We start from the raw sequence: 27505 nt of genomic DNA, 5'->3' as shown, positions 1-27505 counted from the left end.
ATGCCCAACAGAGGGGAGCTGCAGGACAAACAGACATTGACTTTTGTACATTATAAGAGACTACATGGGTTCTCTGGTATTACCTTTGGTTTTACAGGCAACTTCTTTGTTGCCTTTTGTGCTCCTATGGAACTTCATTTTTGTCGCAGGCAGTTTAATGAAGAATAAATCTTTTTCTTTATAAAGACCATGTGTTTTCCCTTTAACTAGCTGGGGTTTCACACTGTTATCCCTCTCTAGTGGCCATTTGTGGAAGTGTTTTTGGGTTTACATTCTTGTCCATGTGAGGTCTGCCTGCTCTATTTGTCTGGTTTTCCTTCCATAATCCCCCAAAGCTGGGTAGGTTAAATGAACTGGTGGGCCTTCCCAAGGACTGGCACCCTGCCCTATGCTGTTTACTGCCTTGTGCCCAGTGCTGCAATGCTCCTGAATTGGATTATGCAGGTTGTCTTATATTATCGTGCCACCCCTTTGTGACATGTTAGCATTAGACTATAGAATCACGGCCCCTGGAGGCACGGATATCTCAATTATTAAAACAACGGAAACACAGTTGAGTTGTTCAATGTATGTCATATGCCAGGTAATTTAATCTCTGAGCTCTATTTAGGTATTTCAGTGGCAGAAATAAACAGTACCCTGCTGCTCTTCTCTCTCAAGCATGCCACAAAACGATGGCCTTATGAAAAACAACTCAAAATAAAGTCTGCCTCTGTGTTTTATTGACTTAGGTGGTAAGAAGAGAATTTGGATGCCATGGTGGCCCAACAATTAGTGCTGCTGCTACCTCACAGCTCTAGATTCCCCAGTTTGAATCTCAGGGTGGACACTGCCCCGAGGGGAGCCTGCACATTCTGTCTGTGTCTGTTTATTCTGCTCACCTGCTAGTGTGGTAGTTCGGTGTTTTCTTCTAGAGCCCAAAGGCGATGGACATTTAGGTTAGTTGGTAATTCTGCACTGGCTCAGTAAGGGTGTGTATGTGTGTCTGCCCTGAACTAGGCCAGGGGTCCTGTTCAGAGTTGGTCCCCTTCAGAGTTGGTCCCCATGGCCCTGAACTGGAAAGATGGATGGACGATAAGAATGGATTGATTCCATTATGTCCCCCCCTCAGTCACATTCTAGTGGGGGGCTCACACTTCAGGCCATGTCCCCATTGAATTGCACAATAGACTGTGCTGCACTCCAGGCTAACGCCCAGCCCATCCCCTGGTGGTCTTTTATTTTACTTCTTGTTCCCACAAAATTATTCAGATTTAAATGTGTGTCAGCCTTCCCGTATCCAGGGTGCCTTCTTGTCCTGTGCTTGTTGTTTGAACTGGATAAGTGAGTTTGAGCATCGACCGATGTGCTCGATGTTATCCACACCAGCAACATTTATTTCTATATCACATTTTCATACAAACGGTGTACTGTAGCTCAAAGTGCTTTAGAAGATGAAGAAAGAAAAGTTTATAAAATTTAAATATAAGATTAGGCAATACTAAATAATGAAGACTAAAGTAAGGTCAGATGGCAGGGAGAACAGAAAAAAATAAAAAATAAACTCCAGAGGGCCTAAGAGAAAAAACAAAATCTGCAGGGGTTCCAAGGCCACGAGACCACCCAGCCCCCTCTAGGCATTCTACCTAACATCAATGACCTCAATCAGTCCTCATGGTTTTCAGGCTTCACGTGGAAGAATTTGATGATGATGACGGTCATGTGGACCTCTGGCCTTCAATCCATCAGTGCAGGGACAGCACCGTGCTTTGGTCAGGTGGTGGTGGCACAGATTGCCACCACAGAAAACCGGAAGCAGAACAGCAGAGAAAGTAGGGGTTAGTATGGATTGTGGAGCCATGAAAAAAACGACAACTCAATGCATATACAGAATATCAGGGTAACACTAAAATGAAGCTATGAGAAATCTATGATAAAGTAACGGGTTTTTAGCAATTTTTTAAAGTGCTCCACCGTATTAACCTGAATTTCTATCTGTCAGCTATTGAAGATTTTAGGTGCCTAACAGCAGGAGGCCGCCTCACCACTTCTTTTAAGTTTAGCTCTTGGAATTCTAAGCAGATCCTCATTTGAAGATCTAAGGTTACAATTTGTAGTGTAAGGTGAGAGGCATTCTGAGATATAGGATGGAGCGAGATTATTTAAGGCTTTGTAAACCATAAAGAGTATTTTAAAGTCAATTCTAAATGACACAGGTAACCAGTGTAGTGACATCAGAACTGGAGAGATGTGCTCAGATTTTCTTTTCCTAGTTAAAATTCTGGCAGCTGCATTTTGCACTCGTTGTAATCGATTGATGTCTTTTTCCGGTTGTCCCATTGCAGTAATCTAGTCGACTAAAAACAAAAGCGTGAACTTAATTTTTTAGCATCTTGCAATGTTATAAGGGGTCTAACTTTTGCTATATTTCTTAGGTGAAAAAATGCTGTCCTGGTAATCGGTTTAATATGCGATTTAAAATTTAGGTCAGAGTCATTAATTACCCTTAAATTCTTTACCTCCGTCTTGACTTTTAAGCCTAATGGATCAAGTTTATTTCTAACACCTTCACTATATCTGTTTTTGCCAATCACTAAGATTTCTGTTTTCTCCCTATTTAGTTTGAGAAAACTACTACTCTTCCACTCAGAAACACAAGTAAGACATTGGGGGTCAGTGAATCAAGAGAGTCGGGGTCATCAGGCGCAACTGATAAATGTAGTTGTGTGTCGTCAGCCTAGCTGTGGTAGCTCATGTTATGCTCCGTATGTACAGAATGAATGGCCATTCTTTCTCACAATGCTCAATTAAAGGGTCTTTCCAGCCCCTGAAAGTGAGACTCTGGCATCTCTACAGGCGTTAAGGGATTCTGACTTTTGTAATGGACTCAATTATGAAACTGTGGTGACATTGCATAAGGGACACTCATTTCATTGAGCTGAGACAAGCCCGGGATAATAATGGCCTCCATTCTCGACTGCTGAATGATTCAGCTGCTGCTGCTGGGCAAGTCTGGCTGTCATTTTTTTTTTTTTTATTTGTGATGCCCGACTGGTAGCACACACTTGACTGTACACATTGAGTGATCGAGCCAATGCCATTTTGGACATGTGCACAAAGGGAGCAGATACTGTCCGAGGCCCAGGAAGTCTGGCTTCAGTGAGGGCTGAGAGCTGCTTCACCACTGCTGTGCTCTTTAGTTGTATTTGAGACGTGCAGCTGACCGCATGTGGTCTGTGGTGGGTTCGCTTTTTCTGGTTCTTTCTCAAGAGGTCTCTTCCTCTCAGAGCAGCAGTCTTTACTTGGCTTTGTCTACATCTCCACCATAGTGGGGGGCTGAACAAATCTCTTCCTCTACTAATGTGAGGAGCTTGTATTGCTGCCAGCTTTGCATTACTGGTAGTACAGTATGCGCCCGCATCATGGCTGCCATGTGTTCTAAGTGTTCATTTGATGCGTCCTCTGAGCAGGTCCTCAGAAATTAACGCGACACGTGCGCAAGTTGCAGTACCAGCAAAAAGTCGGGGGACGCAGTGTGCTAAAAGTTGGAATGTGATGTCAGAGTCTCTGTTTACTATCTACATGTGACAGAAAGCCGCTTTGCAGATCCTACAAGATCAGTGTGCGCGCTTTGATATTTGATAAATAGTTCGATGTGGTGAAGCAAAATGCCGACATACAGATGTATTCGTGGTGTTTTTATATTCAAGCGTCGCATATTCCCAATCGTAATGACACAATATGTTTTAAAATTCTCACATACTGTCTTCTGTGCCGTCTTTTTTTCTGGGGCTTCCTCTGCTCCTGACAGCAGCGAATCACCAGCAATAGATCGCCACACTGAGCATATTAAATGTATGATATTCCAACTCTCTGCACATTTAGAATCCTTAGATTTATACTTGATATCACTTTCATGATGTAAAGCATTAAAATATGTATATTACATTTTACAGATAAATCGGTAATTTCGTTTAAATAATGAATACTGTTAGTGATTACACACATGGGGTGACACAGTGGCAGAGCGTTAGCACTGCTGTCTTGCAGGGAGTCACGTCGCTGATATTCCCTGCCTGGAGTTTACACGTTATTCCGGTTGGGTTTCCTCAGTGTGCTCCAGTTTGCAGATTTGGGGATTTGGTGCCGCTAAAATGACGCTAGTGTATGTGTGTGCTTGTATTCACCTTGCGATGAGCCGAGGTCTCGTCCAGGGATTGTTTCTCACTCGTGCCCAATGCTTGCCGAACATGTTCTCACCGTGATAATATCTCGCACTGCCACCTGCTGGATTCCTCCAGATGTACGCAAAGTACACGCACAAGTATAAACACTTCAACGCTTGCGTAGCAGGAGCGTACGCTGCAGCATGCGTCACGTCGTGTGAAGTATAAACCCAGCCTTACGACCTATGCATCTTATGACCATTTGACTTGCAACTGCTACCACGTCTCACGTGCAAACGTCAGTTTTCACCACACTGTATACTGTGGCCCATTCATCGCGATCTCAGTTTATTACCTGCATTGGTTTCGACTATGTTCGGTTACATTTGTCTTACAATTACAGGAAAAAAAGGCAACTGATCTCGAGACAAAAATGAAGGCGATCAAGCAGTATGAGGGAGGTGAGAAAGTGAATGTGGCTACAAGTTATCCCAATGTAACCGCCGTTCATCGCATCACACGTGCTGTACTGCTGTGCTCTGGCTTTGAATGTCCGAAGCTTCTGTGTTGTGACTCACGATGTGTCATTTAGTGCGAACGCTACCAAGGGGGTAATGAAACCACACTGAACTCCTATAAAATAAAAAAAATAGAAAATCTGCATAATGTGCTAACAATGATGATAAAAATGGTTATAAAACAAATAATATGACTTCACCTCCCTAGCATTAGACCCGAGTGTCACGTGGGCTGTGAAAACAGTGCTAAAAACGTTAGTCCCGAGTGTACCTCGGCAAACTGTATAGACCTGAGGATCACTCGGGCTGTAAAAGTGCCAACAGCGTTAGTGGCGAGCGTTACTTGGGCAATGGTATAGGCGAGTCTCACATAAGCATTAAGCTCGAGCGTAACCTTAGCAACAGTGGTGGTGCGTCTTTTGTAATTAAATAATGGCATCTCGTAAGAAACGTTTTTTCAGTAGCCCAGGTGTTACACGCTCTGGACAGTCAGACAGAGCAGTGAAGTTGAGGAGCCTCTCATAATAATGAGTGATGATGAAGTGAATCTGACCTCAGGCAGTGAAATTGAAGCGGAACGTGAAACTGAAAGCGATTCTAAGGAATCCAAAAGTGACGCTCGCGTTTGGGTCTCTATTGACCCTGCTTCATGTAAACCAGCACCACCTCGTTTTGATTTTGTGGGGCAACCAGGAAAAAAAGTGAACGTTTACTGCCAAGATTCGTTTACTTACTTGAAATTATTTCTTGATGATGACTTGATTGAAAGAACTGAGACGAACCGTTATGCTGAACACTGTCGGGTAAATGACCGTTGACCTAAACCGTTTTCCCCTTCAAACAGATGGGAACTGGTAACTGCTACTGATATCTGGTATTATTATGTTTATTATTATTATACTTTTTATACTTCCGACTTTGTACTTTTAGTGCTTTGCATGTTTTACATTAGAAAGATTTAATAAAAATGTCATTTTTCAAGCCAAAAGATGCAACACTACTTACATGTTTTCTTGAGAACAAAGTAATGCTCAGGAAGTTAAGGAACTTCCTATATACCACTATACATACTGTACATACACCAGAACCAGATCGACTTATGTCCGGTCCATCGGAGCTGAACATGGGCGCAAGTCGACGACTATCTGTATCATTTGCTCATTCTTCAGTTTTATAGCTGGTCTCCAAACCAGTTGGTCTGCAAACATTTTTTATAGGTGGGCACCACAATTCTCTTCACTTTTCTATTAACACCCTCTTGACACCTCCAGGCAAGTATGACGTGAGCAACTAGAAATATTAGAAAGTGGTTTAGACTGGCAGTAATGCATTGACACACACTCCTGGGTCAGGACCAGAGAGGGACACGTTTCTCAGGGGTGGGATTATCCAGAAAGAGCCTGGAGTGGAATGAGGTGAGTGAAGGAGAGAGGGCACAGAACGTAGAGAGCATTTCAGATATGTCTCCCAGCTGCTAGAGTCCTGTGTTCCTGTCTCAGATGTGGGTGCCATGACCTTGGGTTGGCTCATGAAGCTCGGTGAATGACTGGTATACAGGTCACTTCTGACCCTGGATGAGCTGAGGTAAGCCGGGTGGTGCGTGTGAGTGGGCAAAGGGAGCGCGTGGAGCCGCAGAATACCTGAGCAGTGGAAGCAGCCACTGAAGATGACAAAGGTCCTTTTTATGGCCACCTCACCAGTAGTAGGCATTCCTCCATCTCCCGCACCACAGTAATGTACTTATGCTGCCCCCTTCTCTGAGCTGAATGAAGTGGCTGTTCCATGACAGACGCAAAGCAGCCGTTGGTAGTAAGCAAAATCTGCAGCCATTGTCACCATTCGGGGACAAACTTGCTTTCTTTTCGCAATGAGTGCTGCCGTTTTCCCATACATATCCCATATAGCCCCTTTCACACTCGGCACTGTCACAATATCCTCACGCAGGGTGTTGCTGTGCAGTCCGCAGCAAACAATATGCTTGATAAGTCTTAAGGCAAGGAAGGAGTGAATAGCGGGGTGAAACATGAGGCCACACAGAGGCCTTCCATTGAATTTCGACAACGAGCCGCCCTCCCCCACCTCGCGCTTCCCCTCGCTTGCTGGGGCGGCCACGTCACACCTTCTCATCTCTCGCCCACTTCATTCATCTTTGAAATGCAAGACAGCTTTGCCTTTCCAAGATGCTGCTGGCGGTTTCAGGAGTTGAGGATATGAATTGTTATGGGAATATTTCCCAGGCCGGAGACAAAAGACTACGGATTGGCCAAGAGTGCAAGCTCACTCCAAAAATTTAGCACACGGCTTTTCTCGGTTTCGGTGGGTCTCCTCTTCTTCTCGTTTCTCCCATCTCATTTGTCCTCATTGCACCTGAGCCGTCTGGTCGGAAGGCCGCGATTGGTTCATTAAATGGAGCAGGACGGCACTTTTCAAGCTGTCATTCACGGTGGTCTGAACTGCCCCCCGTTCTTCTCTGCTAAAGGAGCAGTCCTGGTGCCTTTGCACAGTCAGAGGTCTCCCATGGGACTGAATCCCCCTCAAAGAGTGAGTGACAGCCACCCCCAGCAAAAAGATTGTGCCTTATTACCTTTATATCAGTTGAGGCAGAAACCCCGACAACCTTCAAGACGTGTCTGGATGGGACTTTGGGGCTGATGGACTGAGTGGTCCCTTGTTTTTTAAATTTCTTATATACTCATGAAGCCCCCTGTCAAAAGTGCTTAAACTCTTTATTAAGGAAGGTGGCATGCTTGGCCTGAAGGACTTGGTGGCTTAACATTCTCTTTTGTTATAGTAGTCCACCATGTCCTCCTCCTCCTCCTGAGCAGTAGCTTGGGGATCAGGACTTTTTAAAACAGAGACGTGCTGATTTATGGAGGATTAGATGTGCATTTCTTACCTGGCATTCACGTGCCTAGCATCCAGAGGGCAACGAGAGATGCTGGCTAGTAACTGGCAGTCATTGCACTTGATGCCCACCGACTACCCATGGTGCCTCTGGCCCCAAGTAACTCTTAAGTAAGAGGCCCTTTGCTAGGCCTCCATGAAACTTACATACTTCAGATGTTCTTTGTACCCTTGTACATTTGGAGGGTCATTTTCCAGTTGTCCAGCACCTATGGCTGCGGGACCACCTTCAACCCAACAACTGGATTAAGGTTTCGTGAGCGGCTGGATGGAGACACCCCGGGACAGAGTATCACAGAAGGAGTAGTCAGCTCACCCCAGTCCTACATCACTAATGGCCTCCCCTCCAAGGCCCATTCTGTAGCTATCCAGCCATTCCTCATTATCTAAGTTGGAGATGATTTAAGTGCAGAACAGGAAACAACTCTGGATTGGATGCCTGAAAATTCTAATTCATATTTACAAGGGTGTGACACAGACCTCACAAACCCACTGCTCTTATTTGCAGTTTGGCTCAGGGTCCTCTCACAGGGCGCTCACGTCCTTACCGGGCCAGTTAACCGGACACACCTCTTTGGTACGAAGTAATGTGCAATAATAATTGATACGAATAACTACATTCCTATAGCGCTTTTCACACCCACTCGAGACACTCCAAACACCACCAATGTGCAGCATCCACCAGGATGAGGAGACAGCAGCCATTCTTGTTCCAGTTGGCTCACCACACGTTAGCTGTTAGGTGGTGAAGGGGGAAGAAAGACAATAAGAGAGAGGGGATGATTAGGAAGCCAGAATGGATGAGACAATTATGGGCAATTTAGCTGGGACAAGGGGGGTGACACCGTACTCTTTTTTTTTTTTTTAAAGATGCCCCGAGATCTTTTACAACCACAAAGAGTCAGGAGTTTGGTTTTATGTCTCATAACATCTCATTCGGTTTCCCCGTCACTGTACTGGGCATTGGGATCCACACACAGACCACAGGGTAGGTGCCCCCTGATGGCCTCTTTTAGCAGCAAGATCTTCCCAGATGGTCTTCCATTCAAGTTCTGGCCGGGTCTTAACATGAAGCACAGGTGGTATGGCAGGTGCCAAGTCTTGGATCATCTTGAGGCTGGCTGGTCACTCTAATGCTACATGTTAACCATACAGGGGGTGACAGTGGGGACAATGAGTGTCCCTCATGACCAGCAGGCAGAGACAATCATACCCAGCAGTGGACTGGCATATTTTGTGATCAGCTTTCTATGCAACTCTTAGAAGTGGCGCACCATTGATGACATCTCTTCATCAACTGAGTCTGAACTGGTGATGCTGTCGCCCATTATAATAAGTTCTGGTGGCAAACGCCTGGAAATAGGTCACGGGTTCGATATTTAAAATGTAGGTTTTGCATATATTTGGATGATGTGATTTGAATTACTTTTAGGTTCCTTTGTCTTGTTTTCCATTTACTGACCTCTAATAAGGGGGATCAATTTGGCCCTCTAGTGCTCAGTCTGTGACATAATTAGTGACATGCCCAGCATTTAATGCTTTTCTCTGCAACTTCTCTTGGGCCACATTCTTCTTTTCACATTTGTTCTCATGTTCTCCAGTGAATGCACACCTACACATATCTGTCACGTCATTTTCGGACCCGCTTGGTTCTGAACAGGGTCACAGGGGTGTCGGAGCCTATCACAGCCAGCACAGGGTGCAAGACAGGAACACACCCTGGAGAGGGCACCAGACCAGCACAGGGTGACCACACAACTCGCACATTCATACACCAAACACACACACACACCAATTTAGAGTCACCAGTTCAGCTAACATGGGTATCTTTGGACAGTGGGAGGAAACCAAAGCACCCGGAAGAAAACCCACTCAGGGACACGAACCCTGGTCAGCGCTACCACTGTGCCACCCTCACATGTTTACTTTTTTATATTCCTTCGTCTGACTGCTGTGCTAGAAGGTTGTCAGCCTCCCCCAACACATAAATACACAATTAGTTGGCACCCAGCACTCCATGTTGCGCTCTTTCAGAGCCCCATCTGCTCCTCAGGTTTTCTTCTCCCTGATGGCTGCCCTGCTTGTACTGCACATTGTGTCATACCTTACTCTAATTACTCCCTCCAGGTGTCACCAGCCCTTGTTTGCCACGTTACGCCAATCAGATTTCTGAGCTAGTAGTGGATGCTGCCACCCAGGCTTGGCACCTCGAGACATTCTGTGTTCATGCTCACTACACCCGCTGTCAGATTTGTGCCATCGCTGAATGTGCGCACGATGATGAAATGACAGGGACATCTGCTGGGCTGGGGGTAAAGGCACATGTGCTGGAACCCCCTTTGCCCTTCTTATCTATGTGGTTGACTGCATCTGCCAAATGGCACAGCTCTGACTTGTCACAGTGTAACATGTCTTGAAATCATTGCATGTCTGTGACCCTGCCATCCCACGCCAACTGTCACAGCTAACTGAAGGTGTGAAGCCCTCAAACTGCATTTTGATTCTTTCAGTATGACTCACTGTGGTTAAACTGGTTTTTAAGAGCTCATTGTTTTAGAGCTGCTGTTGGGGCAGCTGACGTATTGTCTTTGATGTGTTGTTTGTTTATTGAAACTTTGATGTTATACAAGTGAATAACAATCAACTGAATTTAAGCAAAACCGAAGACAATCCATGCATTAGGCAGTGGTGTTTACTCCAGCGCTGGAGATGAAATGAGCGACTCCTGCTGAGCAGGGCTGGTCTGTGAACAGAGTGTGCCCCCTAGTGGCAGACCGCTGCTTGACCTCTTCAGGCCTAATGAATGGCTTCTGCTGCTATTTGCTGTACATTTATTAAAATGCAAGTAACTTCAAATCAATAACTATTATGAAGTTAAAAATGGTTTGGTAAAGATGTGTAGCAGTAATTGACACACAGGTAAATACTCTAGATATAAGGCGCTGGATTATTATCACTCGGCTGATGCCTTCATCCGAGGCGACTTAAAACATTTGAGGTGCAGTTGGCAACATTTCAGTTGAAGCCCAGGCAGGTGAACTGACTTGTTAATAGTCACACTGTGCCAGTAGCGGGATTTCAGGGTCTTTAAATGCAACGTTTTAACTACTGGGCCTCAAATATAATTGATATGAAAGGCATAATGTGATAGATAGATAGATAGATAGATAGATAGATAGATAGATAGATAGATAGATAGATAGATAGATAGATAGATAGATAGATAGATAGATAGATAGATATGAAAGGCACTATATAATAGATAGATAGATAGATAGATAGATAGATAGATAGATAGATAGATAGATAGATAGATAGATAGATAGATAGATAATATGAAAGGCACTATATAATAGATAGATTGATAGATGATATGAAAAGCACTATATAATAGATAGATAGATAGATAGATATGAAAGGCACTATATAATAGATAGATAGATAGATAAGAAAGGCACTATATAATAGATAGATTGATAGATAGATGATATGAAAAGCACTATATAATAGGTAGATAGATGATATGAAAGGCACTATATAATAGATAGATTGATAGATATGAGAGGCACTATATAATAGATAGATGATAGATAGATTGATAGATAGATAGATAGATAGATGATATGAAAGGCACTATATAATAGATAGATAGATTGATAGATATGAAAGGCACTGTATAATAGATAGATAGATAGATGATAGATTGATAGACAGATAGATAGATGATATGAAAGGCACTATATAATAGATAGATTGATAGATAGATGATATGAAAAGCACTATATGATAGATAGATAGATAGATAGATAGATAGATAGATATGAAAGGCACTATATAATAGATAGATAGATAGATTGATAGACAGATAGATAGATGATATGAAAGGCACTATATAATAGATAGATTGATAGATAGATGATATGAAAAGCACTATATGATAGATAGATAGATAGATAGATAGATAGATAGATAGATAGATAGATAGATACCATTACTCAAAGTGACCCTCTGCAGACACAAGCCCACCCCACCTATCCACATGGAGAGCTCAGTGCTGGAGTTTTGAGCTTATTAGTTTTTACTTAACATCATTCAGCTGTGATGTTCTGCACTGTAGGAAAATTTCCACTCCAAAGAGTAAAGACGAGTCTAATTCAGAAAGAGGAAGTGGCAGAGACAGCAAGCCAGACGGTGATGCCTGTATGCTACAAAAAAAAAATGTGCAAAAACCATTATCTATCTATCTATCTATCTATCTATCTATCTATCTATCTATCTATCTATCTATCTATCTATCTATCTATCTATCTATCTATCTATCTATCTATCTATCTATCTATCTATCTATCTATCTATCTATCTATCTATCTATCTATCTATCTGTAACCCTTTAAACCGACTCTGTTGCTGTGATTAGTTTTGATATTTGCTGCACATGACTGCTGAGTCTAACTGTACGTTTCTCCATCTTCAGGTTTGGTTCTTGGAGATGAACTGCAATCCAGCCCTTCACACCAACTGTGAGGTCCTCAAAGATGTGGTGCCAAGTGTAATCAATGAAACGTTAGGTAAGTGCTGCTTGGTGCTAAATAAAGGTGGAAAGTGGCAAAGGCGGTACAAAGGCAGGTTTACATCTGACGTGTGGCTCTGCACTGCTGCCATCATTCAGGCCATTGCTCTTAATTTCACATACAGTACGTGTCTCGGTGATCAGGGCTCTTCAGAATTCAGTAATGATAACAGACAAATAAAATGCCAGGCTATTTTTTGTTGTTGATAATAGAAAAGGAATAATTCATCATTTTTATTTGCAGCAGCTCACACCTAATTCATCCGCCATGACCACCCTGTATTGTCAGAAGTGAGTCGGACAAATTAATAGACAAATGAAGCGTCCATGTGTACACCTTCTTTCACTGTTATGTCTGCTTATTCCAGTTCAGGGTCAGAGTCACGGAGCCTGGAACTTAACCTGGCAACACGTGGTGTGAGTCAAGATCCAACACTGAACTGAGCGCCAGTCCTTCTCAGGGCAAATTCACGTTCACAGACATGCGCGCACACACACACACACACACACACGTGTCCTATGGGCCCATTTTAATACATCCAGTCCAGCTGACCTGTGTGTCTGTGGGATGTGGGAAGAGAAAGTACAGGCTGACAGGCGACGACATGTCCATAAGTCCCAGGATACACCTGGTGGACGATGCTCACTCTATTGAGAGGAGGCCAACCGAGAATGTTGTCCAGATCCCACAGTTGTGCACGTTGTCTCCATCTGGTGCTCATGAACTCCACTGGAGAGGGGAGACTCATTGTTGGCGTGGCCCGGTGCTAATTCCAAGATGTCATGATTAAGATAATAAAATGTGATCCATTTGGTGGTGCTTATAGTCATATTTATTTACAAAACAAAATTATATCAACAAAACATAATATACTGTAGTATTAGCAATTCATTATTTCACACAATATTTTAATGACCAGCATAATAAGGAAATACAACTCTGAGGTATTGGAGTTTTTTACGTTTTACTTGGAGTCTTCATTCCGTTATAAATGGCGCCTGTCTTATACTCCGTTATCAGGTTACAGAGCACATCTCCAAAACTATAAAAGAAAGCTTTTCCGTACCAATCAGTTTATCTCCTGCCACTCACGCTCTTCCTTTTTTTATACCTCAAACACTCCTACTTATCGTCTTCTGACTCCCTACTCCGCCCGCACCTTCCATTTTCTCCTAACTGCTCCTGACACTCGTGTCCGCCCTTCACTTAGTCCTATCACTTACACAGCACTCATTCCGCCCTTTCTGCTCCCGCCCAGCACATCACAAGCTGCCTGCACTCCACATTATATTAACAAAACATAATATAACAGAATTTAAAAAGAAAATCACAGTGCAGAAGAACCTTAACATTAATACAGAATAACATTACCGTCAGTGGTTTCCGTTTTCGACACATTTTTCAATTTTTGTTGGCATCACGCTTTATATCGTTCACTGTTCTTCCTACTCCCTACATTGAAACAATACTTGAAGTGCTTTTGCCATTTCGTAAATGTTTTAATAATTTCAGTTTGTTTGTGACAATTCCAACACCACACGCAAACATTTATCGGCCATAACAATGTCATTCAGTCAGTCATTGTCCAACCCGCTATATCCTAACACAGGGTCACAGGAGCCAATCCCAGCCAACACAGGGCGCAAGGCAGGAAACAAACCCTGGTCAGGGCGCCAGCCCACCGCAGGACACACATACAATTTAGGATCGCCAATACACCTAACCTGCATGGCTTTGGACTGTGGGAGGAAACCCACGCAGACACGGGGAGAACATGCAAACTCCACGCAGAGAGGACCCGGGAAGCGAACCCAGGTCTCCTTACTGTGAGGCAGCAGCGCTACCACTGCGCCACAGTGCCGCCCCCATATCAATGTATGGTAGTTTAATTAAAAACGCTATTAAAGCTGAAGGTATGTAGCTGACACTGTGATTTCAAAATGTGGAGTGGCACAAGGTGCCAGGGAAAAACACTCTGTGCTAATAAAAGGCTGAGTTGTTCGAATGTGCGTAGCTCTCAGCGTACCGCAAAGCAGTAGGGATAGGTGGGCTCTGGTGGTTTGTTTTTTGCCCTGATGGTTAATCGTGTGACAGATAATCGAGGTTTTACTGTACCCTGTTGGACTTACAGGAAGTTAGACATAAAGGTACACAACAATGTTCAGCTGTTGAACTATCTGTATGTTGAAATTTAAATTTCTTTTCCTTGGACATTCTCACCACTAAACTAAAATCACAACTGCAGTACGGACAACGGAAGTAACTGAGGTGGCTGAGTTTTCACCGGACATACGTCAGCACTATCGTCTGCGTATAGCCTATCGGTCAGCAATGTGGAGGCCGTCATTCACGGTACGCTTATGCCAGACATCTGATCCTCCCTTTCTTCTCTTTTCGCAGATCTAACTCTTGAGATTTTTAACAAGAGTCGTAAGTGCCAGTCCATCATGCCTCTAGAAACTCAGGCTGACTTCGTCCTTCTGTTTAATGGAGAACTCCATGAGACTCTCACTGCGCTGAGACGGAGCAAAACGGCGTTAAGTTCTTCGAAAAGCAAACTGGTGAGGCCTAAAAGTGCAACCCCATTGGGTCCCACGCCGAGCAAAACCACAGAGAAGAGGCAAAGACCGACGCTGTCCTTGATGGAGTACCCACCTACGGCTGCCAGAGCACCCCAGAGAGCAAAGCAGGACAAAGCCCCAGAAAACCAATCCAGCCCACCAGTGTGCTCTGTGAAGCCAAAAAACCGAGTGGAGATAAAGCCCAGCAAATGCACATGTCCTCAGGACCTGAGCAATCAAGAGCAGAGCGCCGCAACAGGCGCCCTCAAGGAGAAAATTAGCCTAGCTACCTCATCCACAGCCGCCTTAACGGACAAACCGTATACCTCTCCTCGGATCAAGAGGAGCGCGCCCCCTAAACACTCTCCGATTGCCGGCAGAAGCGTGGCCACCTTCTGTCTGGGCTCCGCTCAGGTCAAGTCCCTCAAGCTCCAGTCTCGTATTCCAGAGGCTAGACTGAGCTTCGTGGACGAGAATCTGAAACCAGGGAATGAAGGCCAGGATCCTCCTCACCTCTCAGAAACGGGCGAGAAGTCCTCCAAATCCGTCTCGTTCGTCGTGGAGGAGCGGGAGGTGAAAAGCTCTGAATCTAAAGGGGACACGTCTACAACTCGATGACTGGTGACTTTAAGTACCGTTCAAGCTCGAGATGTCAGTGGTGACGTCACTCTGCTCTGAACTCGAAACCTATTAGTGTTTGATTGGTTCCTAATTTTGGATTATTTTTCCAGTTTATTAAATACTGATAAGTGACCCAGGAGTGCTGTGTCTCAGCATCTAAACTCTTCACAGTGATGACCTGAGCTTGGTGCACTGCTGGGTTCTCCCAACTTTCAAGCGTGTCAGTTGGTACAATAATGGTGTAATTACCCCAGTTTACCGCGGTGGAGGGGGGGCTTCTAATGTCACTTACTTTTGATTTTATCATGCGGTGAGGATTTATCCTGGAAATTCTGTACTATGCAACCACTCTGTGCATTGTATGACTGTGACAAGTGCAATAAAGTACATGATTGCAGAAGTATGGATCAGAGGAAGAATTAATTACACTACGCTTTATTCTAAAAATAATGCATGCCTTTGTTTTATGAAAAGCAAAATCATATTTTTTCACAGAATAAACAGACAATGTGGGATGGAGAATAAAATTGTGTTTACTTGCGTCTGTTTATCCGTCCAATTTCCTAAATCTAGTTTCTCCATTACAGAGTCCTGGCGAGCATCAGGTGCCATTGAGGAACCAATACCAGTGTGTCACTGGGCACAATCACTCCTAGGAGGACAGTCCAACGAAACCAGTCAGCTTCACATTGTGGGGATCTCAGAGGAAAACGTTATGCCTGAAGCAGGGCTGTAGTGCAGAACTCTGGGACCTATAGATAAGCAGCATCTGTGGGCCCCTTCCTCTCGATCCATGGCTGTCACACGTCCTTGTCATTCCAGGCTTCGAGGGCCCCCCATCATTACCCTGTTTCCCCCCACTAAGACGCCATTGCCTGAAGGAAAGGCCTCAACAACAAGGCGAGAACATGCAGAAAGTGCAGAGACGAGTGGGAGTCGAACCCGTGAGACCAAGACGCACCAAACAGTTTAGGCAGTGCGCTTTCCAGTGCTGCTCTTTGTAAATATCACATTTCCACCAGAAAGTTCCAAACCAAGAGAACCGCCATTTTGTTTGTCAGTTGTCAAGACGTCAGCTGGGGGTCTGATGTTGAGGTGCCTTCATGTTTGGATCCTCTTCTTTTTTAGATTTATCATGTTTCAGCCAGGGATTGCTCCTTGGCTTCTGTTAATTTTATTTTTTAATTTGATATTTTTATTGTTTCTTGAATTATTATTTGTCATATAGTTTTCATTATGTATTTTTTTTAATATGGCAATGCTTGTTATATAGTAGTTATATATATAGTGTGTGTTTACGCTGTTTTCTTAATTTCCTTGTGTTTTGTGAGTGGAACCCCCCAAGAGGTGGGGCCACCATGACATCACTACTGAAGGACCTTCCATTGGCTTTATGTTCAGGTGGAGGAGATGAGCCCCAACAGGCTGTTCCACAATGACATCATTGCTGAGGGACCTCCCTCTGGCATTTATATTCAGGTATAGAACATAATTCCCAAGAGGTGGGTCCACCATGTCATCACTACTGAGGGACCACCCTCTGGCATTTATTTTCAGGTATAGAAGATGAGTCCCAAGAAGTGGGCAACCATATCATCATTACTTAGGGAACACCCTCTGGCATTTATATTCAGGTATAGAAGATAATTCCCAAGAGGCAGGTCCACTGTGAGATCACTACTGAGGGACCACACTTTGGCTTTTTGCGGAGGTGAAAGTGATGAGTACTAATAGGTGGATCCACCATGAAATCATTACTGAGGACCTCCCTCTGGCATTTATATTCAGGTATAGAAGATAATTCCCAAGATGCAGGTCCACTGTGTCATCACTGCTGAGGGACTACACTTTGGCTTTATGCTGAGGTGAAGGTGATGAGTCCTAAGAGGTGGTTCCACCATGACATCATTACTGAGGACCACCCTCTGGCATTTATTTTCAGGTATAGAAGATGATTCCCAAGAAGTGGGCAACCATATCATCATTACTTAGGGAACACACTCTGGCAATTATATTCAAGTATAGAAGATAATTCCCAAGATGCAGGTCCACTGTGTCATCACTACTGAGGGACCACACTTTGGCTTTTTGCTAAGGTGAAAGTGATGAGTCCTAATAGGTGGTTCCACCATGAAATCATTACTGAGGACCACCCTCTGGCTTTATATTCAGGTGGAGGAGATAAGCCCGAAGAGATGGAGCCACCATGTCTCCGCTTTTGAGGGACCACCCTCTGGCATTATATTCAGGTGAAGGAGACGAGCCCAAAGAGGTGGGGCCACTGTGGCATCACTACTGAGGGACTATGCTCTGGCATTTATATTCAGGTACAGAAGATGAGTCCCAAGAGGTGGTTCCACCATGATATCATTAATGAGGGACCACCCTCTGGCTTTATATTCAGGTGGAGGAGATGAGCCCCAAGAGGTGGGGCCACCATATTATCACTACTGGCTTTATATCCAGGTGTAGAAGTCAAAGTCAAAGCGAACTTTATTGTCAGCTCAACCATATACAAGTATACAGATAGACAAAATTGTGAAGTTCAAGGTCCACAATGTAACAACATGAAGTGCAAATAATAAATTAAAAATAGAATTAAAATAAAAATTTAAAATTAAAACACAAGGCATTGTGCAAAGACAAGACAAAGAAGTAGCAGCAATATTGACGTGTAGTAAGCAACATGAATATTGATGCAATGTATGGTATTTTTTAATCTAGATACATAAATATAGTCAAAAGATATGTAATATAATAAATAAATAATAGATATAGATAATGCAGAAATGATCAGTGTATGATAATAGTTGTTTAAGACGTGTAAACAATGACAGGTCAGAATGTTTCACAGCAGAAGGATATCAAGAATGTCAAAGTCCTTAAAGGTCAGTATGAGATTTTCAGTTCTTCCCTACCTGCACACTCGTCTTTGCAGGACAGTAGCTCACATGTATAAAAGTTCTGTTTTTAGAGGTGGTTGAGGCCGTGTAGAAGATCCCAGGTGGCAGCCTGGTGTTAAGGAGTCTTAACAGCTTAGCGGTAAAAACTCTCCTGCAGCCTGGCAGTTCTGGCTTTGATGCTGCAGTATCTTCTCTTGGATGGCAGAAGTGTGAAAAGTCCATGTGAGGGGTGTAAGCGGTCCTGCACAATGCTGCAAGCCTTGCGGACACTGCGTTTGTAAAATATGTCCTGTAGTGAAGGGAGAGGCACCCCAATAATGTTCTCTGCTGTCTGCACTACTCTTTGCAGGTGGTTGCGGTCAGATATGTTGCAGTTGCCATACCAGGCAGTGATGCAGCTGGTCAGAACACTCTCAATGGTGCCTCTGTGGAACATGGTGAGGATGGAAGGGGGGAGACTTGCTCACTTCAGCCGCTTCAGGAAGTGTAGTCTCTGCTGGGCTTTCTTGTTTAGTGATGAGGTGTTATGTGTCCACGTAAGTTCCTCAGTTATGTGCACACCGAGGAACTCGGTACTCCTAACACTCTCCACATCTAAGCCATTGATGCTGAGTGGGATGTGGGCAGGACGTGATTTTCTGAAGTCCACGATTATCTGTTTTGTCTTGTCGACATTGAGAGATAGATTGTTGTCTTCACACCATGCGGACAGCTGTTCCGCCTCATCTCTGTATGCTGTTTCATCATCCCTGCTTATCAGTCCCAGCACCATCGTATCATCTGCAAACTTGATGATGTGGCTGGTGTTGTGCGTGGCTGTGCAGTCGTGAGTCAGGGTGAAGAGCAGTGGACTAAGCACTCAGCCCTGCGGTGCTCCAGTGCTCAGTGTGATGATGCTGGAAGTGTTGCAGCCCATCCGAACTGACTGGGGCCTCTCTGTCATGAAGTCCAGGACCCAATTGCAGAGGGTGGTGTTCAGGTCCAACCTGCTCAGTTTTACAACCAGCTTTTGAGGGACGATTGTGCTGAATGCAGAGCTAAAGTCTATGAATAGCATCCTGACATATGTGTCTTTTTTAATCCAGATGTGTCAGGCAGAGGTGAAGGGCAGAGCATATGGCATCCTCAGTTGACCTGTTTGAGCGGTATGCAAACTGAAGAGGGTCAAGGGAGGCAGGGAGATTCGTCTTTATGTGTGACATGACTAACCTTTCGAAGCACTTCATGATGATTGGCGTGAGTGCAATTGAAGATGTGAGTTCCAAAATCTGCTAATTACACTTTTTGGTAAAATTTAGTGAACACGTGATTGTGACTTTTCATGCAGTTGGTCATGCGCCGAAAATATGTTTCAGCTTCAAAACCTGCTAATTGCAACAGTGTAGCGCTATAGTTTTAGGGATTTAGTTTCAAAATCTGCTTACGGACCCAGATTTTCCTATTTATCTCCAAAATATATCTTTTGTACTTAGTTGATTTTGGAACTGAGCTCTTCAATTGGTTGGTAGTCATTCAAGCACGTCACTGATGACTTCTTCGGCACTGGTGTGATGGTGGTCGACTTGAAGCATGCTGGGACTGACGACTGGCTCAGAGGTGTGTTGAAGATGTCTGTGAGGACACCAGCCAGTTGACTGGCGCATTCTTTGAGCACACGGCCAGGTATGTTGTCAGGTCCTGCAGCCTTGCGTGGATGGACTTTGGATAGAGTCCTCCTCACGTCAGTTATGGAGAGACAGAGTGCCTGGTCAGTGGAGGGAGGTGTTGCTTTTCTCGCAGGCTCTTTGTTCTGCGCCTCAAACCGTGCGAAAAAGTTGTTCAGCTCATCCGGTAGTAGAAGTGTTGAGGAGTTCAGATCAAGTCTCGTGTGAGTATCATTTTGATTTCTAGTTACTGATTTTTGTTTCTCTTTTATTGGATTTTTCCTTTTTCCTTTTTTCCTTTTTCCCATTTCCCTTGCACATTCATCCTACTTTTTGATCATTTAATAAATGCTTTAAATGTAAGGAACATTATTTTGTCTTTGTCTTTTCAAGCCAGAGGTTTACAGTTATCCTCTCCCTGTTTTTGACTATTTTGAACTTTTAAAAGCCTGAGCTCCATTTTGGGCTGGTGTAGGCCTTTGAGCCCCCCTTTTGAATTTGGGCTGAGGCCTATTTCTAAGGTACATTAGTGATGCCCAGGCCTGGCCTGTGAGTTTTTGAGGCCTTGTCACTCTCTTCACCGTCCTGTGTGTGTCACAAAGAACAGTGCAAGCTAAAGGCACTTCAAGAGGATTCCAGTGTCAGGATCTTTTGATTTTGTATCCTGGTTTCGGCATTTGGCTTAGTGGTTTTTGATATGCAGTTCTTATTGTGACCCCCTACCTGTTTAAATGTCTGCCTGCCCCTTACTATCAGCGTCTGTCCATCTCCAGTTGCCTTTTCTCTCTGGGCACTCAACGGCAAACAAAATCCCAAAAGGGAGTTCAGCGAGAGGACAAAAGAAGAGAGCAGAAGGTCAAAGGAAATCCACTAATATCAAAAAGCACCAAGAGCAACAAAACACATGGAAACTCACCAAGTGCCGAACACATTCACAATGAACCTTCAGGAACTGTGGAAGAGACCCTATGGATTTATAGGGTTGGGGGAAGTTCCTGGTGGTGATTGGCAGGTGGCCCCGCCTCTTGGGGGACCAATCACAAAACACATGGAACATAACAAAGGCAGCTTACATGCATAGACACAAGTCAAAATAAAAGGAGATAATGCACTTAATCAACCTAAATAAATGAATCAAGAATGAACAAATGAGACATTAAATGTGAATCTGAACCTCACCCTGGCTGAGATACAACAATTCTATTGACTGTCTTTGATGGGCAACGTACTGTGGCCGGGTTCAGGAAAGACAGCCTGCTGGATCAAAATCTGGGGCACCAACCGTGCCATCCCGTTTAATATTAAAGCAAAGTAAACAAAAGTAACACCTGTCTTGGCGCGGTTTCCCAGGATCTCGTGCCAGAAAACTGAAAAAAGAATATATTCGCATTGTAAGGTCACTCCATCATCCTTGAGTCAAATGATGCCACCTTCCAGGATTCTTATGGATGGGGCACTGGAAGGGGCGGAGTCAGGTGCCCCCACTGGGCAGTAGTCCTGGGGCTGTGCGGAGAGAAGGACAAGACAAGGTTAGTGACAGTGCCCCCTCTCATCCTGGCAGGTCATTCCATACCCCGTCAGGACCCTTGAGGACACGCATGCGTGACAGTTCCTAGATTAGTGTAACGCACAATTGAGTCCTCACCTGGATTACTTTGTGTCATTTCGGTCTCCATACTATAAAAAAGACATAGCAGCACTAGAGGAAGTCCAGAGAAGAGCGATCAGGCTGAGTCTGAGACTGTGGAAAGACCATCAAGGCGCCGAAGATTTTTATAAGGTTATGAGGTGGCATGAAGTGCTCAGATTATAAAGTGAAGTAACTTGGTGGATCCAAGCTGTTATTTCAAAATATAAACAGTTGGTTCCGCTTAATTGGGCCACCGGTTAATTGGGGTAGGCCAAATCTCAAAGAACGAAAACCAAACTAATAAACTAATACATAATTTAAACACTCAATTGGGACAGTAGCAGACACGTGCTGCCAGCCAGTCATCTATTGTCGCCCGTTGAAGAAGCGTTCGGCCAATCCAATCTCACAGTGGAGTAGCACATGTCTGCTTAATAGTCTACCGTCACCACTACCGTACCGTATTCAGTTACCCCTACACCGCCTTGCATGTAGAACATATGACTAATCTTGTTTTTTGACGATTTTATTTAAAAATGTATAACCCTTGCCAAGATGCCAAGAAATGGTTTTACACTTTCAAGTAAAATTGCTTTGCTGGATAAAATTAAAAGCCAGCCATTTAATACAAGCCATCGTAGGCTCGCTGAGATAACCGGTGTACCAAAATCTGCCATAGTGCGTCTCTTACAACCAGAAAATCAACTGTGTGAAGAATGACAGTTGGCGAGCTATAAAAACCAGCACCTTACAGAACTGCTTTGCTGTTTGCGGCTTAAAACCTTTGGAGAATCCCAAAATTTTGAACATTGAGGAAAATGAGGACATATTAAAAGTTCCTATTGCAAATAACAAAGAATTTTCTACAATAGATGACAATTTACCATGTTACGATGAAAATGAAGACTGTGAGGATGCAATTGTTGAAGTCATTAAATCGAAACACCAAACATTTAACGAAGAATATGATGATGATGATGATGATGATCCACGTGTACCTGTGAGTAATTGGGAGGCAAAAAAATGTATAGTCGGGTTACAGCGTTATTTTATGCATCAAGGCATTGAAGGGAGCCCTCCAAAAACAAAAGACAGACTATGCTCAATGCATCTTTGCAGAATTAAATTGTATGTACATTATTTTACTTTAGAATTTATTATTTTTTCTGCGGTGGGTTGGCACCCTGCCCGGGATTGGTTCCTGCCTTGTGCCCTGTGTTGGCTGGGATTGGCTCCAGCAGACCCTCGTGACCCTGTGTTCGGATTCAGCGGGTTGGAAAATGGATGGATTTATTATTTTTTTCTTCACAGTCAATATTATTTTTTTTTTATTTATATTTCTGTTCAATAATCTCTCTATTATAAAAAAAAATCCTGTGGGAGGGAATGACTAGGAGACGATACGTGATCTTCACGTTAAGATCACAGAAGACAAATGAAAGACCCGCGAAGCGAAAGAGAATGGCCACGGAGCGTCTCGCGGGGATAGAGAACATGAGATTCTTGCAACACGTGTCCTACTTACAAGCAGTATCAGAGCACGGCCAGCAAAAAAAATCAGTAGTGTAAAGGCAGCTCAGTGCATATAAAGAGTATAAAGGACAATACGTTATAAATGAAACGTCGGCGACTAAAAGATTGCATTAGCGCAAATTAAGGGAAATTAATCATTAGGACCAGGTGTAATTGAAAAAATAGCAGGACAAAGCGCGGTCAAAAATAAAAGGCAAAGAGCAGAAAACAAAGTCTTTTCGCCTTCGCATCATTCAATGCACAAAACGTAGATTTACACAAAGATGGACCACACGCTATGAGAATCTGTGGTCCCGCAACAGTTAAAGCAACGACAAGTTTAATTTCAAAGAAAACACGTTTCGGTCAGGTGTGTATTTATGATCATGCAGAAGCGATCACAACGCGAGCAGCAGAGACACAAAGTGGCAAAAAGGACAGCGGCTGTACAGGCTTTAAAATGATCGATGGGCAGCGGGACAGCAGCTGTCCCCCCTTCACAACGCGAGCAGCGTCATACGTCCTGCAAGAAAGAGATTTAACCACGCCTGGTGCTGGAAGTAAAGGACAAGTATTGTTTTCACAACGTCACGTGAGACAAGGCAGTGAGACATCATTTTAAAACAAGTCCACAGACATCTAACCAAGCAGTTGTTGGATTGCTTTTGGCAGACAGACATCATGTGCTCCCAGCTCTTAAAACAACGACAAGCAACAAGCAGAACACTCAGCTCGCCAGCAGCAGATGATCCGACCGCTTCTCCTTAGCGTGCGTTCAGCAGCCCCTCTCTTCACAACGTGAGCAGCGTTATACGTCCTGCGAGAAAGAGATGTAACCACGCACTGGGCCGGAAATAAAGGACAAGTATTGTTTTTACAAAAATTTTTAAAGTAAAAGTGAAAATAATGCATATGTAACAATTCCCATGAAACTAACAATCTCTTTAAATTGTATATCTGGTAAACCAAACCCGGGGGTAGGTGAGCAAAGTGAGCAGGGGGCAGAGCCCCCTTGTTTATTAAAATATAGAAAGAAAATTATTTCTTGTTTAATTTTATGTGGCATTCGCTTAATTGGGCCAAAATGTCCTAATGTGTCCCAATTAAGTAGAATCGACTGTATACAGTGTGGCACCCGGCTGGGGTTCATGCCCGGCCGGGATGCCCAGGAGGACCGGAGGAGGGCTTGTGCCTCCTCCAGAACAAGAGGGGGTGACCGCCCTGGTTGCTTTGGGGGCCACGGGTACAGAGCGTGGAAGCTCAACCCTGTAGGGGTCCGTGGTCACCACCAGGGGGCGCCCCGATGCCTTGGGAGCCCTGGACCTCAGCACTTCCGCCACACCCGGAAGTGCTGGGGGGAAGAGGATTGGGGACACCTGGAGGACTTCTGGATACACCGCCAGAGCTTCTGCCACACAGGGGTGTGTTAACGGAGGCTCCTCAGGAAGCACCTGGAGTCCATCCGGGGGTGTATAAAAGGGGCCGCCTCCCTCCATTCATTGGCAAGAGTCCAGTGGAAGTGGACGAAGCTCGGTGGAGAGGAGTGGAGGTGGACCAGAGACAGTGAAGGCATTGTGTTGTGTGGCCAGGACTGAAGGGGTGATAGGTGCTGAGGCACTGGGTAGTGTACTTATGGACATTGTAAATATTGTAAATAAATGTGTGTGTGGTGAAACCATCATGTCTACCTGTCTGTGTCCGGGCTGTTCCCCACAACAGTATATATCAACAAGAACACGAGGACACAAATGGAAACCTCAGGGTTACACAAACATCAGCAAGAAATGACCAATGAGTCTGGCGGAGAGTGGAACCTTCAGGTGAGTGAGGTTGGCAAGTAAAGCTCTACTCATAGTTGTTGTAATGTCCTCCGCATGTCCTCCATTAAATTCTGGGGGCTACTCACTGCTTGAAATGCCCATCAGATGTGACCAGTGCAGCCCATTATGGACCAACAACACCTGCGCCGATCAATCGATGGATTTGCTTTGAACTGCGGACAACATTACAACTAATATTTGGGCCATTTCCTTTTGAACAGCTAACTGCACCTTTGCTTAGATGTTACAAGAACCTGTTTACAGAGATAACGTTGGGCCTCGTTTCTAAATTGTGATTTCATAACAGCCACAATCTGCAAATCATGACACGCTGCGTTGTCGTAATCTGTCGACTGTTACCTAATTTAACTGCTCTCTCCGCTTGCTGTGTTCTTCTGCCGCTTTAAGGGTTTGGGGGTTTTTAGGTGTTCACCGGCCACACGTCGTCTGATGCTGGTGCTGCTCTGTCGTTTGCAGCACTTTCATACGAGGAAACTGCAACAAAAAAACAAAACAGAAAAGCCACAGTCTGAATGTCAGCTTCCTGCAATGGAGGAGGTGGTGGAGACAGCAGCCTCAGCAGAAGAGGTGAAAGAGCACACAGCCAGCTCTAACGTGCTGCTCGTCATGGAGGAGAACGCAGCCAGATACCTACCTGCTGATTATGGGCCACACAGTGTCCACATGGTTTAGTTTGTGTCATTCATAAACTGTCTCTGGTCCAGATTCCCTTTAGACCTGATAGGGTGACTTCTGTTTTTGTGACTTCTTCTCAGACACGATGACAAATGCCTGCTGGTGGCATGGAGCCCAAAATACAACGACAACTGAAAATGTCCTTCTTCTTTTTTAAAGGATTCCTCATCACTGACGGTGTTTGTGGCACGAAGATTCACTCTCGGACGGGGTGAAGGCATCTTAAGAACTTGTCTGTGCAGAGAGTGTTGAGAGAGACCTGCTCCTCTGTTTAACCCTTAAACTGCCACATACTTGGGGGTGTTAATGCCCCCCTGGACGCCAAATACTTCCATCCATCCATCCATTTTCCAACCGGACACAGGGTCACGGGGGTCTGCTGGAGCCAATCCCAGCCACCACAGGGCACAAGGCAGGGCACCAACCCACTGCAGGACACACTCACACACAAACACACCCCCACACCAAGCACACACCAGGGCCAATTCAGAATCGCCAGTCCACCTGACCTGCATGTCTTTGGACTGTGGGAGGAAACCCACGCAGACACGGGGAGAACATGCAAACTCCACGCAGGGAGGACCCGGGAAGCAAACCCAGGTCCCCAGGTCTCCTAACTGCGAGGCAGCAGCGCTACCCACTGTGCCGCCCACGCCAAATACTTTTTTGCTGAAATTTTTAAGTAAACGTCACAAAGAAAAAGTGACATTTTAATGGAACACATATTTTTTTCATGCAAAGAGCATCACAATTACTGCAACACCCCTTACCAGGAGCGGCCACTACACTCCCAAGAGGTTTCTTGCTCAAATAACAAGCCGTACTCCATACAAATTGTCTTATTTTTCCTGACACGACGAAATAATCAGAAAACAGTAAACAGATATGTAAAATCAAACACGGATATATTGTAAATTGAAAAGACAAACAAATATTCGGTAATATATATATATATGTTACTGCCAAAACCCGAAGTTCTGTCAGTTCCCGACTTTGGCTGAGAGGTGTGGCCCAAGTCCAAATTACCAGAAATGACCAGTGTATACAGTATGCCACTTTGGCTGGCCATTTCGCGAAGTCCCAGGCCAAAATCCGATGTGCTGATGTAAGACTGTCCGCTCGAGGTGTGAAGATGCTTAAAAATTCAGATGCAGATTCAGAAGTGAGTTTTCCATTCTGCACAAGAAACTGCTTACAGTGGAATCTGTAGGCACAGAAGAAAGATTACTACGAACCGTCGCGTCTTCCCAATCACTGACCGGCGGCCAAGGCTACAGTCGATGCAACTGGACTACTAAGTGCGCAACAAATCACTGCAAATGTAGAAATAAGAAACTGTTGTGGAACTCGCAATGTCATAAAAGTTCATCTTGTTGTAACAAGTGATGTTGGATATTCATAAAGTAAAGAGATTGTATAAAGTATGACATTCTACAGACCCACCAAAATCTGCTTATTCTTTTTTTCTTCCGACGCCATGCTATTTCGCAAACTGGCTGGCCAAATCCCGAAATCAAGGAAAGATCGGACATTGGCTGGTCAATGTACACCGACATTGGCTGGACACTTCCCACTTTGGCCGATTTCGGGCTTTGGCCGTAACATATATACAGTATATATGTGTGTAAAACACAGCTATCCCAAAAACCCCAGTGACTAAGGACTATAAAAGAACACGGAAATACAAATATTTACATTGAACCCTCCGTTGCCCTTAAACAACAAACAGAAACACGTAACACAAGTACAGACACAGATTAGTTAAACACAGCAACTGAAAATGTGGTAAAAAACGAGTCCAAAATAAAGTCTGGCAGTACTGAAACTGGCTGTAGTGTATTGTGCTCCTTCCCGAAAACAAAACGACCTCACCGTGAAAAGTCCTGGCAATGGCTGGGATGAATCCAAACCCCGTGTTTTCTCGACTCTGGCTGTCGTGATGTTGAAACGGTGGTTGAAAAAGCAAGCAGTGGAATAAAGC

At 44.4% G+C, this 27505-nt stretch overlaps 1 protein-coding gene across 7 annotated transcripts in view; it reads left to right on the top strand.

The window, feature by feature from the left end:
• ttll10 (tubulin tyrosine ligase-like family, member 10) overlaps nucleotides 1–15828 on the top strand; it is a 328948-nt gene extending 313120 nt beyond the window's left edge. For all 7 annotated transcript variants that reach the window (XM_051931444.1, XM_051931445.1, XM_051931446.1 and 4 more), the window contains 2 exons: nucleotides 12042–12135; nucleotides 14539–15828. In XM_051931444.1, the coding sequence (XP_051787404.1) occupies nucleotides 12042–12135; nucleotides 14539–15317 (873 nt within the window). In that variant the 3' untranslated portion in view covers nucleotides 15318–15828. The remainder of the gene's footprint in view (nucleotides 1–12041; nucleotides 12136–14538) is intronic.
• Nucleotides 15829–27505: the final 11677 nt, after the last annotated feature.

Source organism: Erpetoichthys calabaricus, chromosome 8, assembly GCF_900747795.2.
Source record: "Erpetoichthys calabaricus chromosome 8, fErpCal1.3, whole genome shotgun sequence".
NCBI classification, from domain to species: domain Eukaryota; kingdom Metazoa; phylum Chordata; class Cladistia; order Polypteriformes; family Polypteridae; genus Erpetoichthys; species Erpetoichthys calabaricus.
The sequence above is the reverse complement of the archived record's forward strand: the minus strand, read 5'-3'. Positions and strand labels throughout refer to the sequence as shown.